The sequence below is a fragment of the Pholcus phalangioides genome, unplaced genomic scaffold (genome assembly GCF_987345545.1).
Source record: "Pholcus phalangioides strain wild (caught in Gottingen) unplaced genomic scaffold, Ppha-v1.0 ptg000009l_1, whole genome shotgun sequence".
Taxonomy (NCBI): domain Eukaryota; kingdom Metazoa; phylum Arthropoda; class Arachnida; order Araneae; family Pholcidae; genus Pholcus; species Pholcus phalangioides.
In genome coordinates, this window is record NW_028301602.1 from 11437635 (window position 1) to 11449677 (window position 12043).

At 39.5% G+C, this 12043-nt stretch overlaps 1 protein-coding gene across 1 annotated transcript in view; it reads right to left on the reverse strand.

Annotated features, from left to right (window-relative positions):
- LOC149081756 (uncharacterized) overlaps window positions 1–12043 on the reverse strand; it is a 38918-nt gene that overhangs the window by 25475 nt on the left and 1400 nt on the right. The window contains exons 4-15 of the mRNA XM_089235833.1: window positions 10817–10913; window positions 9423–9539; window positions 7613–7701; window positions 7366–7511; window positions 7140–7255; window positions 5195–5351; window positions 3953–4122; window positions 3757–3845; window positions 1985–2128; window positions 1721–1883; window positions 658–738; window positions 457–563 (exon numbers count right to left, since the gene is read on the reverse strand). Of these exons, the coding sequence (XP_089091959.1) occupies window positions 457–563; window positions 658–738; window positions 1721–1883; window positions 1985–2128; window positions 3757–3845; window positions 3953–4122; window positions 5195–5351; window positions 7140–7255; window positions 7366–7511; window positions 7613–7701; window positions 9423–9539; window positions 10817–10913 (1476 nt within the window). The remainder of the gene's footprint in view (window positions 1–456; window positions 564–657; window positions 739–1720; window positions 1884–1984; window positions 2129–3756; window positions 3846–3952; window positions 4123–5194; window positions 5352–7139; window positions 7256–7365; window positions 7512–7612; window positions 7702–9422; window positions 9540–10816; window positions 10914–12043) is intronic.

Consider the following 12043-nt stretch of genomic DNA (forward strand, 5'->3'; position numbering starts at 1 on the left):
TATGCCTTACATTGCTGTAAATGGATTGCTTCCTGTAGCTTGGTATATTTAAACGAATAAGGACGGTATTCACCTACATGGTTTAAGCTATAGTCACAATTTTTTGATAAGAGATCGACACGGATTGGTTAAATTCAGGGTTTTAATCAATCTATGTTGATCTCTTATCCAAAAATTGTAACTACAGGTTCAAACCATGTCGGTGAATACCGCCTTAAATAAATTATTGGTTAAACTCGTTGGGGACCATAGAATTCGTATACGATATGGCCACTTATTAGAGACGAAAATCATATGAAATGAAACACAAATACGAGCGATCGTTATAAAAACATGATACGGTATTCGTAAATACAAAATGGCGGAACACGTGTGCAAAATGAAATAAGATTTTCTCCCTTGACTGTTTGAACGATTAAAAATATGTACAACTCTGAAACGTAGACCAGCGATCACAGGTTTTCTTGCAATATTCCACTCATAGTATCGGTTCTTCGCTCCAGTTTGAGAACGATGCCCTTCGGTTGCAAAAGTCCTGGACCGTTGAAAAATTCAAGAGGTATCTAAAGAAACAATGAAATACATTGTTATTAAAAATGAATTATAGGAAGTTATCTATTCCTAATTGATATAGATCTACCACGAGAAACGACCTACATCAATGTTCTTCAACCACTGGTCGGCAAGAATTTCCTGCCGCTCCGCGTGAAGCATTTCGCCAAATTCTTGAATTTGCAGCTACATGAGCGAGGCAGGAACAATTTTGAAATTTCAATCATGCGAAAAAAAATTATTGTTCACTGCCATGTCAGTAATAGAAACCTAAAAGGGGAATCGAATGGAAGTAAATTGCAGCGCTTTATATCGCGCTGAAATTTTTCTTTCAATTTTTTTGGCCGTTTTGGCAAACTTTTCTTTTTCGGTCCGTAAGTTATTTCATCTCTATGTATTTTCAGCTGGACTACATATTATTATTTCTTCTATTTATGTATTTTTTTTTCTTGTCGGTCCGTAAATTATTTTTCCCATTTCCACCGTTCGACGAAACGCTTCCAGCTACTGTATTTTTACCGGTGTGCAGTTGTAAAAAGAAACCATAACACTTCACTCGTATGAAATCAATAGGCTTTCTGGATACTATGCCGAGGTGAACAGAAAAAAAAAGTGTCATTTCTCTCCACCGGCAGGGCCTAAACTAGATACTTGATCACCCGGGGCAAGTGCGCATTTTGACGCCCCTTTGTAATGTTGAAGGTAAGGTTTGAGAATGAAATTTGCGCCCCCTCTGGTCCAGCGCCCGGGGCACGAGACCAGCCTGCTGACCCTAGTTGCGGCCCTGTCCACTGGGAATCGAACCCAGGACCTCTTCCGATTCCAGGTGAAGAGAAATGGCACTTTTTCTTGTTCACCTCGGCATAATATCCAGAAAGCCTATTGACTTCATGTATCTTAGCCGAGCAAAAAGAATCGTCATCCATCTGTACTTCACCCATAGTTGGAAAAACTGATGGCAGATGGCGGCACTACACATAACAATCATTGTACGGAAGCAAAACTTCACGTCGGGTTCACAACACGGACACGCATCTTCCGAAGTGTACCAATTCGTTAGAAGTTCCGCAGAGGAATGTGGACGAGTTGCGCGTCTGGTTTAGTAGTAGTTGTAAAAAGGTTGAAGAAAACTGCAATAGATACCACCGTATGATGAATAGATATTCACCTTAGTTTCCGAACATGTCCTCAATCGAAACTTGCTCAATAAAATCGCCAAACAAAATTTGATTTCTATGATTGCGAGCCTTCTTCCTATACAGTAACGAGGCCCAACTCCGAATGAAAGATTCGTGTATGGATTCATCGACTCTTTCCGCCCAGGACTGAACCTGTCAAATTCAAAATAAACAGAAACACGCTCATAAAAATCAAAACTGGTTTTTAAATCGGTATACATTGGGAAAATTAGACGAAATTGCATTTCTCTCACCTGCCGGGATCGAATTTCTCTGGATTCTCATAATTCTCTGGATCACGATGTATAGCGAATATTGGTATGGAGACTAGCATGCCTTTTTTGATGGTGATACCCGTCTTGCCGAGTTTATAATTTTCCATCGCCATCCTATCTATGCTGAAAAGAAAAAAAAATTAAAAATTTTAAGAATTATATAATTCTTGGCCATTTTTAAACATCACCAAATGAATAAATTCACACCAAAACGTAAATTGAAAATAAATGGGTTGGTCAGAAAATTTCTTTGCTTTATTGAAGGGTCGTGCGTGGTCAAGAGTAAATATTTCATACTTTCGTTTTTTCGAAATTCTGTGACCATAATCAGTAGCAGAATGCCAGATATCTCGAGCGCACACATGCTGAAGAAACCGATTTCTCTCAAATTTTGCATCTATCCCGGTGATTCCCAACGTGGGGGCAGCTGGATTTTCAAGGGGAGCAATTTAAGTCTTTCTATGCTTTCTATGAAGAAATGTAATTTTCCAAACTCCTTTATTTTTTTTATGTCAGATCAAATTTTTAATTTTTAAGCAATTTCTTTATGTGTGACTTCTTTCTTTTAGTTTTGTCTTTCAGTGAAGGAGGTGTGACTAAGGGTTTTTAACGATTTGTGTTCCCACAGAAAATTTGCTCCAGTGAGATCAAGGCCCCTATGCCCATAAAATGAAGACCACGAATTCCTTTGAGGCCATTCAAGTATTACGTCAGCAAATTTTTAGCCATTTTTGACCCCCCCCCCCCCCCATCAGCAAAATTTTTTCAGCAGCTTAGAATATTTCATATCTTCAAAAAAAGGTAGTTGATGACGTAAGCAACCTTCAAAACCCCTCCTCGCCCCCCCTTGTCATCAAACGTCAGCAAATCAGAAACCTCCCCTCCGCCGATGCTGACGTAATACTTAAATCACCCCTTTACAAAATAATATAGTGTAAATTGCAATATACAATGAGTTAATTGAGAATAAGGACTTGCCGGGCTGTTAGGCAATGGTCTGCTATTTTTTTCCGATGCTTCGCCCGCAGCAGTGGTGGGCATCTTCAGAGGTCAGTCTGGTACTACTGGGTGGCGACGACAACAATCTATAGCAAGTGAAGCCGGAGAAATTGATAAGAAGGACAATTGGTTGGCACTCGGTAATACCTTGCACTTCTTATCAACTTCTCCTCCAGACCAACCATATGCCCCGCTCTGTCTGGCTTTACTTGCTATAGATAGTTGTCGGTAGTACCAGACTCACCTCTGAAGATGGTCACCACAGCTGCGGGCAAAACGTTTGAAAGAAATGGCACATTATGACCTAACAGCCCGATAAGGCCTCAATTAGACACAATGAGTTGATTGTTTTCTCATCCAAGTTCACGGACCTACCGAAGTTTTCCCCAGGACTTCTGATTAAGAATCGCAGCTTTTGACCAAGTAAAAGTAGACAGAAGTGGAGGAGGGGGGGGGGTGACCTCAGCACTTTAAAATTTAAGGAGGCAAAGCAAAAAAGAATGGTTCTCACATTTAAAAAAAAAAAAACTTCGTTATGCAGCATGGAGCTATGAAGTTTCCCTATGAAGTCGGGGGCTCCCCCCCGACGACGAAAGTACGAGAGGACATAAGGATTTCAAAGATGCCTTTGGCGGGGTATGGCATGAAAAAGGTTGAGAACCACTGGTCTATCTATTCATCACAGCCTCCTTCACGACCCTTCACATCAGCAAAGGAACTTTCTTACCACCCTGTATTAAAATTACACTTACAAAACAACAGGAGGATACATCCTGAGAGTTTCCAACACCGCATAGTCTAATAGTTTCATGTCTTGGACCGATTCGTACGTCAAATCGTTCTGCAGGGGGGGGGGGGGGGGACTGAGTCTATACTTCACGTCAGCATTTCATAAAATTCTATAAAACAGTTTAATATTTTCGAATATTTAATTCGATAGAAATTTACCCCATTTCTCTTCGTGATTTCGTCGATTTCGTGTATGACATTATCTTGGTAATCTGGATCGAGAGCGAGGTTGTAAGACACTAACGATAATGTAGAAGACGTCGTGTCATAACCAGCGAGCATGAAGATGATACATTGGGCAACAGCTTCATCTGGTGACAGTCCCTCAACTGAAAAAAAAATTTAATGAAAATCATGTCAAGAACCGCATTTGTTATGGATATGTTACGGTAATGATAAATCCAGTTATCATGCATAATCAAGCAAGAACACTGCCAATGGTGACTTATTGCTACCTACTTTATATAGCTCATTTATGACCAACCACGAGAATCTAAATTTCCTCCTTAATCGTATGAATGTAAAGTTCGTTAATAAGCGTCCCGGGTTCGCCGATCCCAAAGTATCAAATCCAAAGATCATTCAGATTTTTTTGCCAAAAGCCCCGGTAGCAAGAAAGGTCTGATTAAAAATGTTTGTGCCTTATTTCACCAAGGTCAGTTCATTATTTGTTAGTAACGCCCCAAATATTTGGGCTCGTAAATCAGTCGTTCGTATGTCGAGAGTAACAAATACAAATACAAATACAACGCCACAACAGGCAAATTGCCCAACGAGGTGGCTGACCTAAGAACATCATGGATCCCCGAGCCATTTTTTGGAGTCCCTACCTACTACTGCTACACCACACATGCACCCCCCCCCTGCGGAACCCCCCAACGAATCGGTATATGCGGGAATGTGCGTGTACGTGTAGTGCAACCTGACGTAAAGTTTGTTTCGGTGTAATGCTTGTTATGTGTAGTGCTGTCATCTGCCCCCAGTTTTTCTAACTATGAGTGAAGTGTTATGATTGAATGATTTTTCGTTGTAGGACTGTTGCTCTCTGTGGCGAGACTTTTTAACGGGGAGATCGGCTCGCATTTGCGCCTTGAAGTTGGGAACCACAGAAAACCAACTTCAGCCGACCACCACTGTGGGGTTCGAACCCGGATCCTCGCATCACGAGTCCGGCACTATAACCACTCGACCACCACAGCTTTGTAAGAAGTTATTACAGGGGTTTACAGTAACCATCCGGAGCGAAGGGGGATTTACAGAGTGCTGTAGTGGTGGGTTGGTAAGATACGGGGTTAGAGATGGGAAGAGTTCAGGTGAGAATGGGTTCAAACCCACCCACCTCCAAATAACAGTACGAGTAAGAAAAAATTTTAGTAAACACATAGAGCATAATGAACATACCTTTATCGTTTTTTACCGATTTCTTATCGTTTCTATCTATCTCGTTGGCATCATTGTTATTGTCCGAATTAAGGTAATTGTATATTTTTGTCTCTTTTGAAGATGCACTAAATTCTTCTGTGGCGTCCATTAGCAATTGGAGGAAGTCGTTGTGCCTCTATACCACAACCAAACAATAACAATCATTTCATTGCATACATTTTACATATACATGTAATTTGAGGTGGAAAAAAAGCTTAAGGACAACCGAAAAATCATTGTATCTCTGTTTACATATACATGTAAAACCTGTACATGTAAACATTTGAAAATTTTAGAGTGATAAATGCAAGTAAAATGCATTTGCCAGTGAAAAAAATTTTGATGAGCGCTGCACGGTTGCAGAAAAAAATTACTGAATTTATAGTAAAGGTGAGAACATGGAAAAAGTATAAAAGACACTGGAAAATTATTTTAATAGCCAAGAAAATCACGCTCTTTCCCCTATAATCTTTATCATCCTGGATGTCATCGATCTAGAGATCTAAACGAATCATATATAACTTACTGTGGAGTCTTATTTCAAGCCTGTTTATAATTGCTGTCATAAGGTCATGATTTGTTTTCATACTGCGTACCATTTCTATACACTTCTCATGCCAAAATGCCCCTCAAAAGCTCTCTTAAGGATTCAGATCAGGACTTTTGGTTAGCGAGTCAACGAGTTCCACTGAATTCACTTCAAGTCAAGTCCTTCTGGACTTTGAAACATGTGTGTCGTGTAGCTGCAAAAGTGGACATCCCCAAAAAAGAAAATTTTTGGGAAAAGCTCATTTTCTGTCGTGGACAGTCCTGCAGCACACCTCGATTTTCAGACACTTTTTAAGCTTGGATCTGGCTGGTTTTGAAACTTTTTCATGTTTCCAACTAGTAGAACAGATCAAATGAACTCAAAATCTTTGAAAAAACGCATTTGTGAAAAAAAATGGAGATGGCCACTTTTTTTTGCAGCTACTCGACTCACGTGCAGAAGCATTGTCATGTTGAAACAAATACTGTGCAGAAGTTATAACAGATGCCTCAGCTAGTAGATTTTCTGCTAAAATGTCTTGATACGCCTCTGAATTCATTTTGATGAGAGAAAACACCATTCCACTTGGCACCAAAAGATTAATTCTTTTTTGGTGCGTGCTGTTTTGTAATGGGTCGTTGTACTTCGGTTTTGCCTACCAGACATTTGAATTTTTTTTTTTACCACATTATGCGAAGTTCGGTGGGTGCAAGGCAAATCGTATTTCTTCTGAATTATACAGAGGGTTTTCCCCCCGTATAAACCGTGAGTAATCGTCTTTTTCGACGAATGGTAAGAGAAAGCTTTCGGTTCATAATTCTCGGGCCCATTAATGGAACTATAACCAACGGTCTTCAATCATTTAATTGTTCTCTCGAAATTCCTGATGACTAGGCATCGCAGTTTCTCCGAGAGCAAGTGTCCCCCTCCCCCCTCAATATCCAATAAATATGTTGCCTTTTGCCATTTTCACACTTTCAGAGGGAAAAAAAGTGATTTCACGGCGCATGACTGGTCAAAACTTTCTCTGCTGTTTTGCCAACATGAGAAAAATTCAAATTTCTTTCTTCGACGTCAGAATAAACCACGCGTCTCCTCTTGCTGTTTTTCCAAGTTTTGACCTTTACTATAATTTCAACAATTTTTTTCTGAAAATGTGCAGTACTCATCAAAATCATTTTTAGTAGAAAATGTTTAGTTCCAGTTGTAGTAGTCATCATAACATTTTCATAAACCTATAAGCACAAGTTTTCAAGATATAGTGGTTTTTCGGTTGTCCTTACACTTTTTCCCCCAGCACCGTAACATTGTATTTTAATTGTTGTGATACCAATTTCAATCCATGCGGGATAACTTTTATGAAATTGGATAATATGAAGTAGATTTCAGCCATACCTGTCCATTTCGGCGTCTTTTCTCGATGATGTCACGTGCCACTTTTTCAAAAACCCTCGACGCTGTCGAAGTGAATACACTCGTACGGAACAGCTTCAACAGCCACGGACAAATAACTGTAGGATTAGGAGTTGAAACGTTAAACGGGATTATGCTGCATTAGTACAAAATTATGCATATTCTTATAATTAAAATATTTTTATCGAATTATCTCAAAATTGCTTACAAAATATTATGAACCTAAGTGATATGTCCTTCGTGAAAGTCGCTCTCGCCGCCCGGACGAACTCGTTCTCTGGATCGTTGTGAGAATCAAGTTCTGTCCCGAAAGATGTCCTGGCTATGACGTCCATGGTATAGCCGCCGAACAACCTTTAAAATGATAGTAAGAGTGGTTATTTCGGTTGTTGTGTAATAAAAAGAGTAAAACGCTGTGTGAAATATTGAAAAGTTTAAAATCATGATGGTTATACTTTTTGCAATCAATTGGCATCCCTGAATCTGCTAGTCTCTCAAAATTTTTGCAAGTAGTTCTCGCCGATTCTGCCAAGATGGATGATACCTAAAAGCACAAACAAAAATAGTGGAATTCGAAAGCGAAAATGTGTTTCATAAATTCGTAAATAACATAGAAATTCATAAAAATTGAAGGAATCTTTATATTTTAATGCGGAAATTACTCTCACGAAAGGAATTTTTTTTTGGTACAGAAAAGACAATTAGTTCAACGTTTGGTTGATGGAGCAACAAACATGAGCATAAGCATGATAGAACAACAACAACAATTGAGCACTACATGAAAGCAAATCACTGGGAGATGCAAATTAGAATCCTATAAAAAATGTAGGGTGCTGCTTATTTCTGAATTCTCCTGCGCTTGCATAAGGTATTGTTCCTTGTGATATTGACATTGAAGTTATGTTATTTTACCTCAGCCACGAACCTCCCTGTTGAAGGTTTACGAACTTTTCAGATACAGAGGAGAATGGAGAAAGAATCAGATCCAATCACTCCTGTCGGACTTCTGCGCAGCACCCTCTATCGTCAAAATTTTGAACTTTTTCTGTACCAAAAAAAAAATCCCTCCCGAGAACAACTTTTCACAAACCACATTCAAATAACCAATTCCTTCAATTTTTATGAATTTAGCTATTTACGAATTTATTAACACTCTGTACTTGATATAATGCGAACACAAAGATCGTAGCAGGCAAATAGCTCAGAGAGGTGACAATCAATACAAAATGTTTTTTTTTTGTTTTTTAAATGTGAATTCAAAATACGGTTCTTACTTGAAGTAATCTGAATCAGTGGTTGTCAGCCGGGACCCTATGTCATTCTAAGCGCAGAAACCGGTGGAGAAAACACACAGATAAGTGAAGTACGGCCGGTAAATGTATGTACCAGGGGCGTACTCAGAATCGACAATTGAAAGGAGCAGATAGGGTTTGAAGGCATTGTTCTAAAGCATTGTGTATGAATAAAAATGGGCAAGAAGTTCTATATAAGCCCATATACACCACTGCTATTGCTACTACTACACCATTTAACACAACATGCACCTCTTACACATTCTTCTGCAGGATTTCTAACGAATCGGTGCATGTTGGAACGTCTTGTGGCAGTGTACGTATATGGATGTCCCTAACGTATTTGTATTGTCAGTTCTGCTTTTTACGTGTTCTTGCTATTGTCTATGTGTTGCTATATGTCTTCCATATTTTGCGGTATGCAAAAATGCTCGTATAGTAAATGCTTGAATTTTCATGTTATGAAAGCATTATGTTGAAAGTCTGCCTGCTGTCTGTGGAGAGACTTTTCAAATTTTAGATCGCCTCACATTCGCACCCACCACAGCAACTCCTCCTCCAGATCATGGCCGCGCTGTCTCAATGAAGAAAGATATAAGCAGGTGATCGGAGAAGACCTAAGCTATGCTAGAAGCCATTCGTGTATGCGTTGTGAACCTAACGTGGAGTTTCTTTCTGTGTAATGTTAGTTGTGCTGCCCTCTGCCATTAGTTTCTCAAACCATGAGTGAAGTGTAATGATTGGATAATTGTGCCATTGTGTGTAGGCCTGCTGTGGCGAGACATTTTAACGTGGGGAGATCGGCTCGTATGCACGCGTCGAAGTTGAGAACCACAGAAAAACAACTTCGAACCCGGGTACCCGCGATGTGAGTCCAACACTATGACCACTCGACCACCACAGCGACTCCTGTGCATTATAATAAATAATAGGGGATTTAAATAAGCCACTCATATATTCGATGGAAATGAACCTTTTTGATTTTAGCAGCAGAAAAAGCAGGTGATATCAGGGTCCTGACTCGCTTCCAATCTTTTCCCTTCATTATCGTCAGCATCTTATCCAGAACAGGATCTCCTCCTCCGAAATCCTAGAAAAGATAAATTGCAATCGGTTGTTATTATCCAGATCAATTTTTATGACAGCTAAACTGATGGTAATAACGTCACTATTTCGTATTCCCGGGTCTTAAATTTTAAAATGCACATCAGTGATAAGAATTCAGCCATCTGTTAAGCTTTTGATTGGAATATTTTTTTTAATCATCCGCAATAAGCGACATTTTAAATCGAAGGGTCTCCAACTTATAGCCCGTGGGCCACATTCGGTCCGCCGGACTTATCCCGTTGCCGAGATCTCTTCCAGCCCAGCTTCGGGGCAGAGTCTGGAACAAAGTGAGTGCACCTAACAGTCTGAGTGTGTAGCTAGTGTTGCGTTTGATATTTCAGTGCTGCCATCTATACTTCAAATTGTGAGTGAAGTGTAGTGATTGAATATTTGTAACGTTGTAGGCCTGGTGCTCTCTGTGGCACGACTTTTTAACGGGGAGGATCGGTTCGCATTCGCGCCTTGAAGCTGGAAACCGCAGAAAACCAATTTCAGCCGACCACCACTGTGGCGTTCGAACCCGGATCCTCGCGATGCGAGTCCGTCACTATGACCACTAGACCATCACAGCGGCACATAATACTGGCTGAATGAATGAACGCCAGGGGCTCTGCCACCGGACTTATCCCGTTGCCGAGATTTTTTCCAGCCCAGCTTCGTGGCACATAATACTGGCTACTGGCAGCATTAAAGAAGTGGCAAATCATTGTAAAGGCATATGCATGTCAGAAACGCATTGCTAAGGAACCACGGTAGCCAAAGTAAACATTCCGAAAGTGATTGTTGAGGCCCAGGAAAACCATTGCTGCCCGACAGTGTTTTGTCCATTTCGGGCATTTGCCCAGCTCTGATGAACTTTTAAAGTAGCCTATGGTTCAAGTCGATTGCCATTTGGTGTATATATGTTACGGTAAAAGCCCGAAGAGTGGTAAAACCTAGGTTTTACCAAGTCGAGTTGGTAAAAGCTGACATTTAGTAACTTTCATGAAAATTACTAAAAAATTGCGAATTTTCTCATTTTCATAAATTTGAAAGCTTTTTATTTATTAATCACAACGATCTTGATCCTAATTAAGATCATAATTAATTAACTAATTAGTCAATCAAATTAGTGAAATTACTAAAAAAATTTACCGTAACATATAATGTATACAGTATATACAAACGTTATTGATGATAGATCTAAAATTGTAGATTTGTATAGAGAACAGACACAGAAAATCAATTTTATATAATATATAAAGATTGACGTATTATTACCCTTCTGTCAGTGAAGATGTGGAAATCTTTGACCAGAATATCTCTGAGTAGATCTGGATCTCCAACGCATAGCACTGGTCGACTCGATTCGTAATACCTATAGTGAAAAATACTTAATGCTTGGAAAATTGTTTCTGGGAATTCAAATCGCATATTAATCAACTCACTGGGAATAGCATAGATTCGTGCGTTTCTATAGAGGGTGTCCCCCATAAATTCGTAAATACTGTAGTTCAAAAATTCATGAAAATTGAAGTTGTTGGTATATTTGAATGCGGTTTGGTAAAAAGGTTAGGTCTCACGAAAAAAGGATGGACTTTTTTTCCGGTGCAGAAAAAAATAGTTCGAATTTTTGTCCATAGAGGTCGTTTCACGAAAGCAAATCGCTGCCAATATGCAGATCAGAGTCCCATAAAATGCAGGATGCACGATCAACAGCTCATTTTTGAATTTTTCTGCTACTGACCTTACATAAGGGTTTTCATTGCGACGTTGAAATTTGGTGAATAAATTATGACTATCGGTGAAGTTGTTTTACATTAGCCACGAATAGCTGGTTGAAGCTTCACGAACTTTTTCGGACATAGAAGAGGTTGAGGAAAGGTTCGGGTCCAGTCACTCCTTCTCTGGACTTCCGTGCAGCGTTCTCTATCAAAAAATGTAAACTATTTTTTTTTTCTGTACCGAAAAAAATCCCCTTTCGTGAAAATAGCTTTTCCGCAAACCACATTCAAATACGCCAATTCCTTCAATTTATATTAATTTTTCAACTATTTACGAATTTATGGAACACCCTGTATATACAATTCAAGCCATAAATAATTTGTCTATAAGATTGCTTATAAAAAGGTATTTCTAGTAGTTTTAGGTCTGGGGTCATTCAAGTATTACATCAGCATCGGGGGAGGGGGGTTCGGTTTTGCTGACTTTTGATGACAAGGGGGGGGGGTGTGTTTGAAGGTTGCTTACGTCATCAACCACCCCTTTTTGAAGATATGAAATATTCTGCTGGTGACGAAATTTTGCTCACAGGGAGGAGAGGTTGGGGTCAGTCTTTTGCTGACAAGGGGGGTCAAAAATGGCTGAAAATCTGCTTACGTAATACTTGAATGGGCCCTTTGTCATGTTAATTCGACAACGTAAATGATCCGATTTTACTCCAATGTCATCAGAAAACTGTCCAAAATTTCCGTATGTAATATACGTGTTTTTGATACATCAACATAG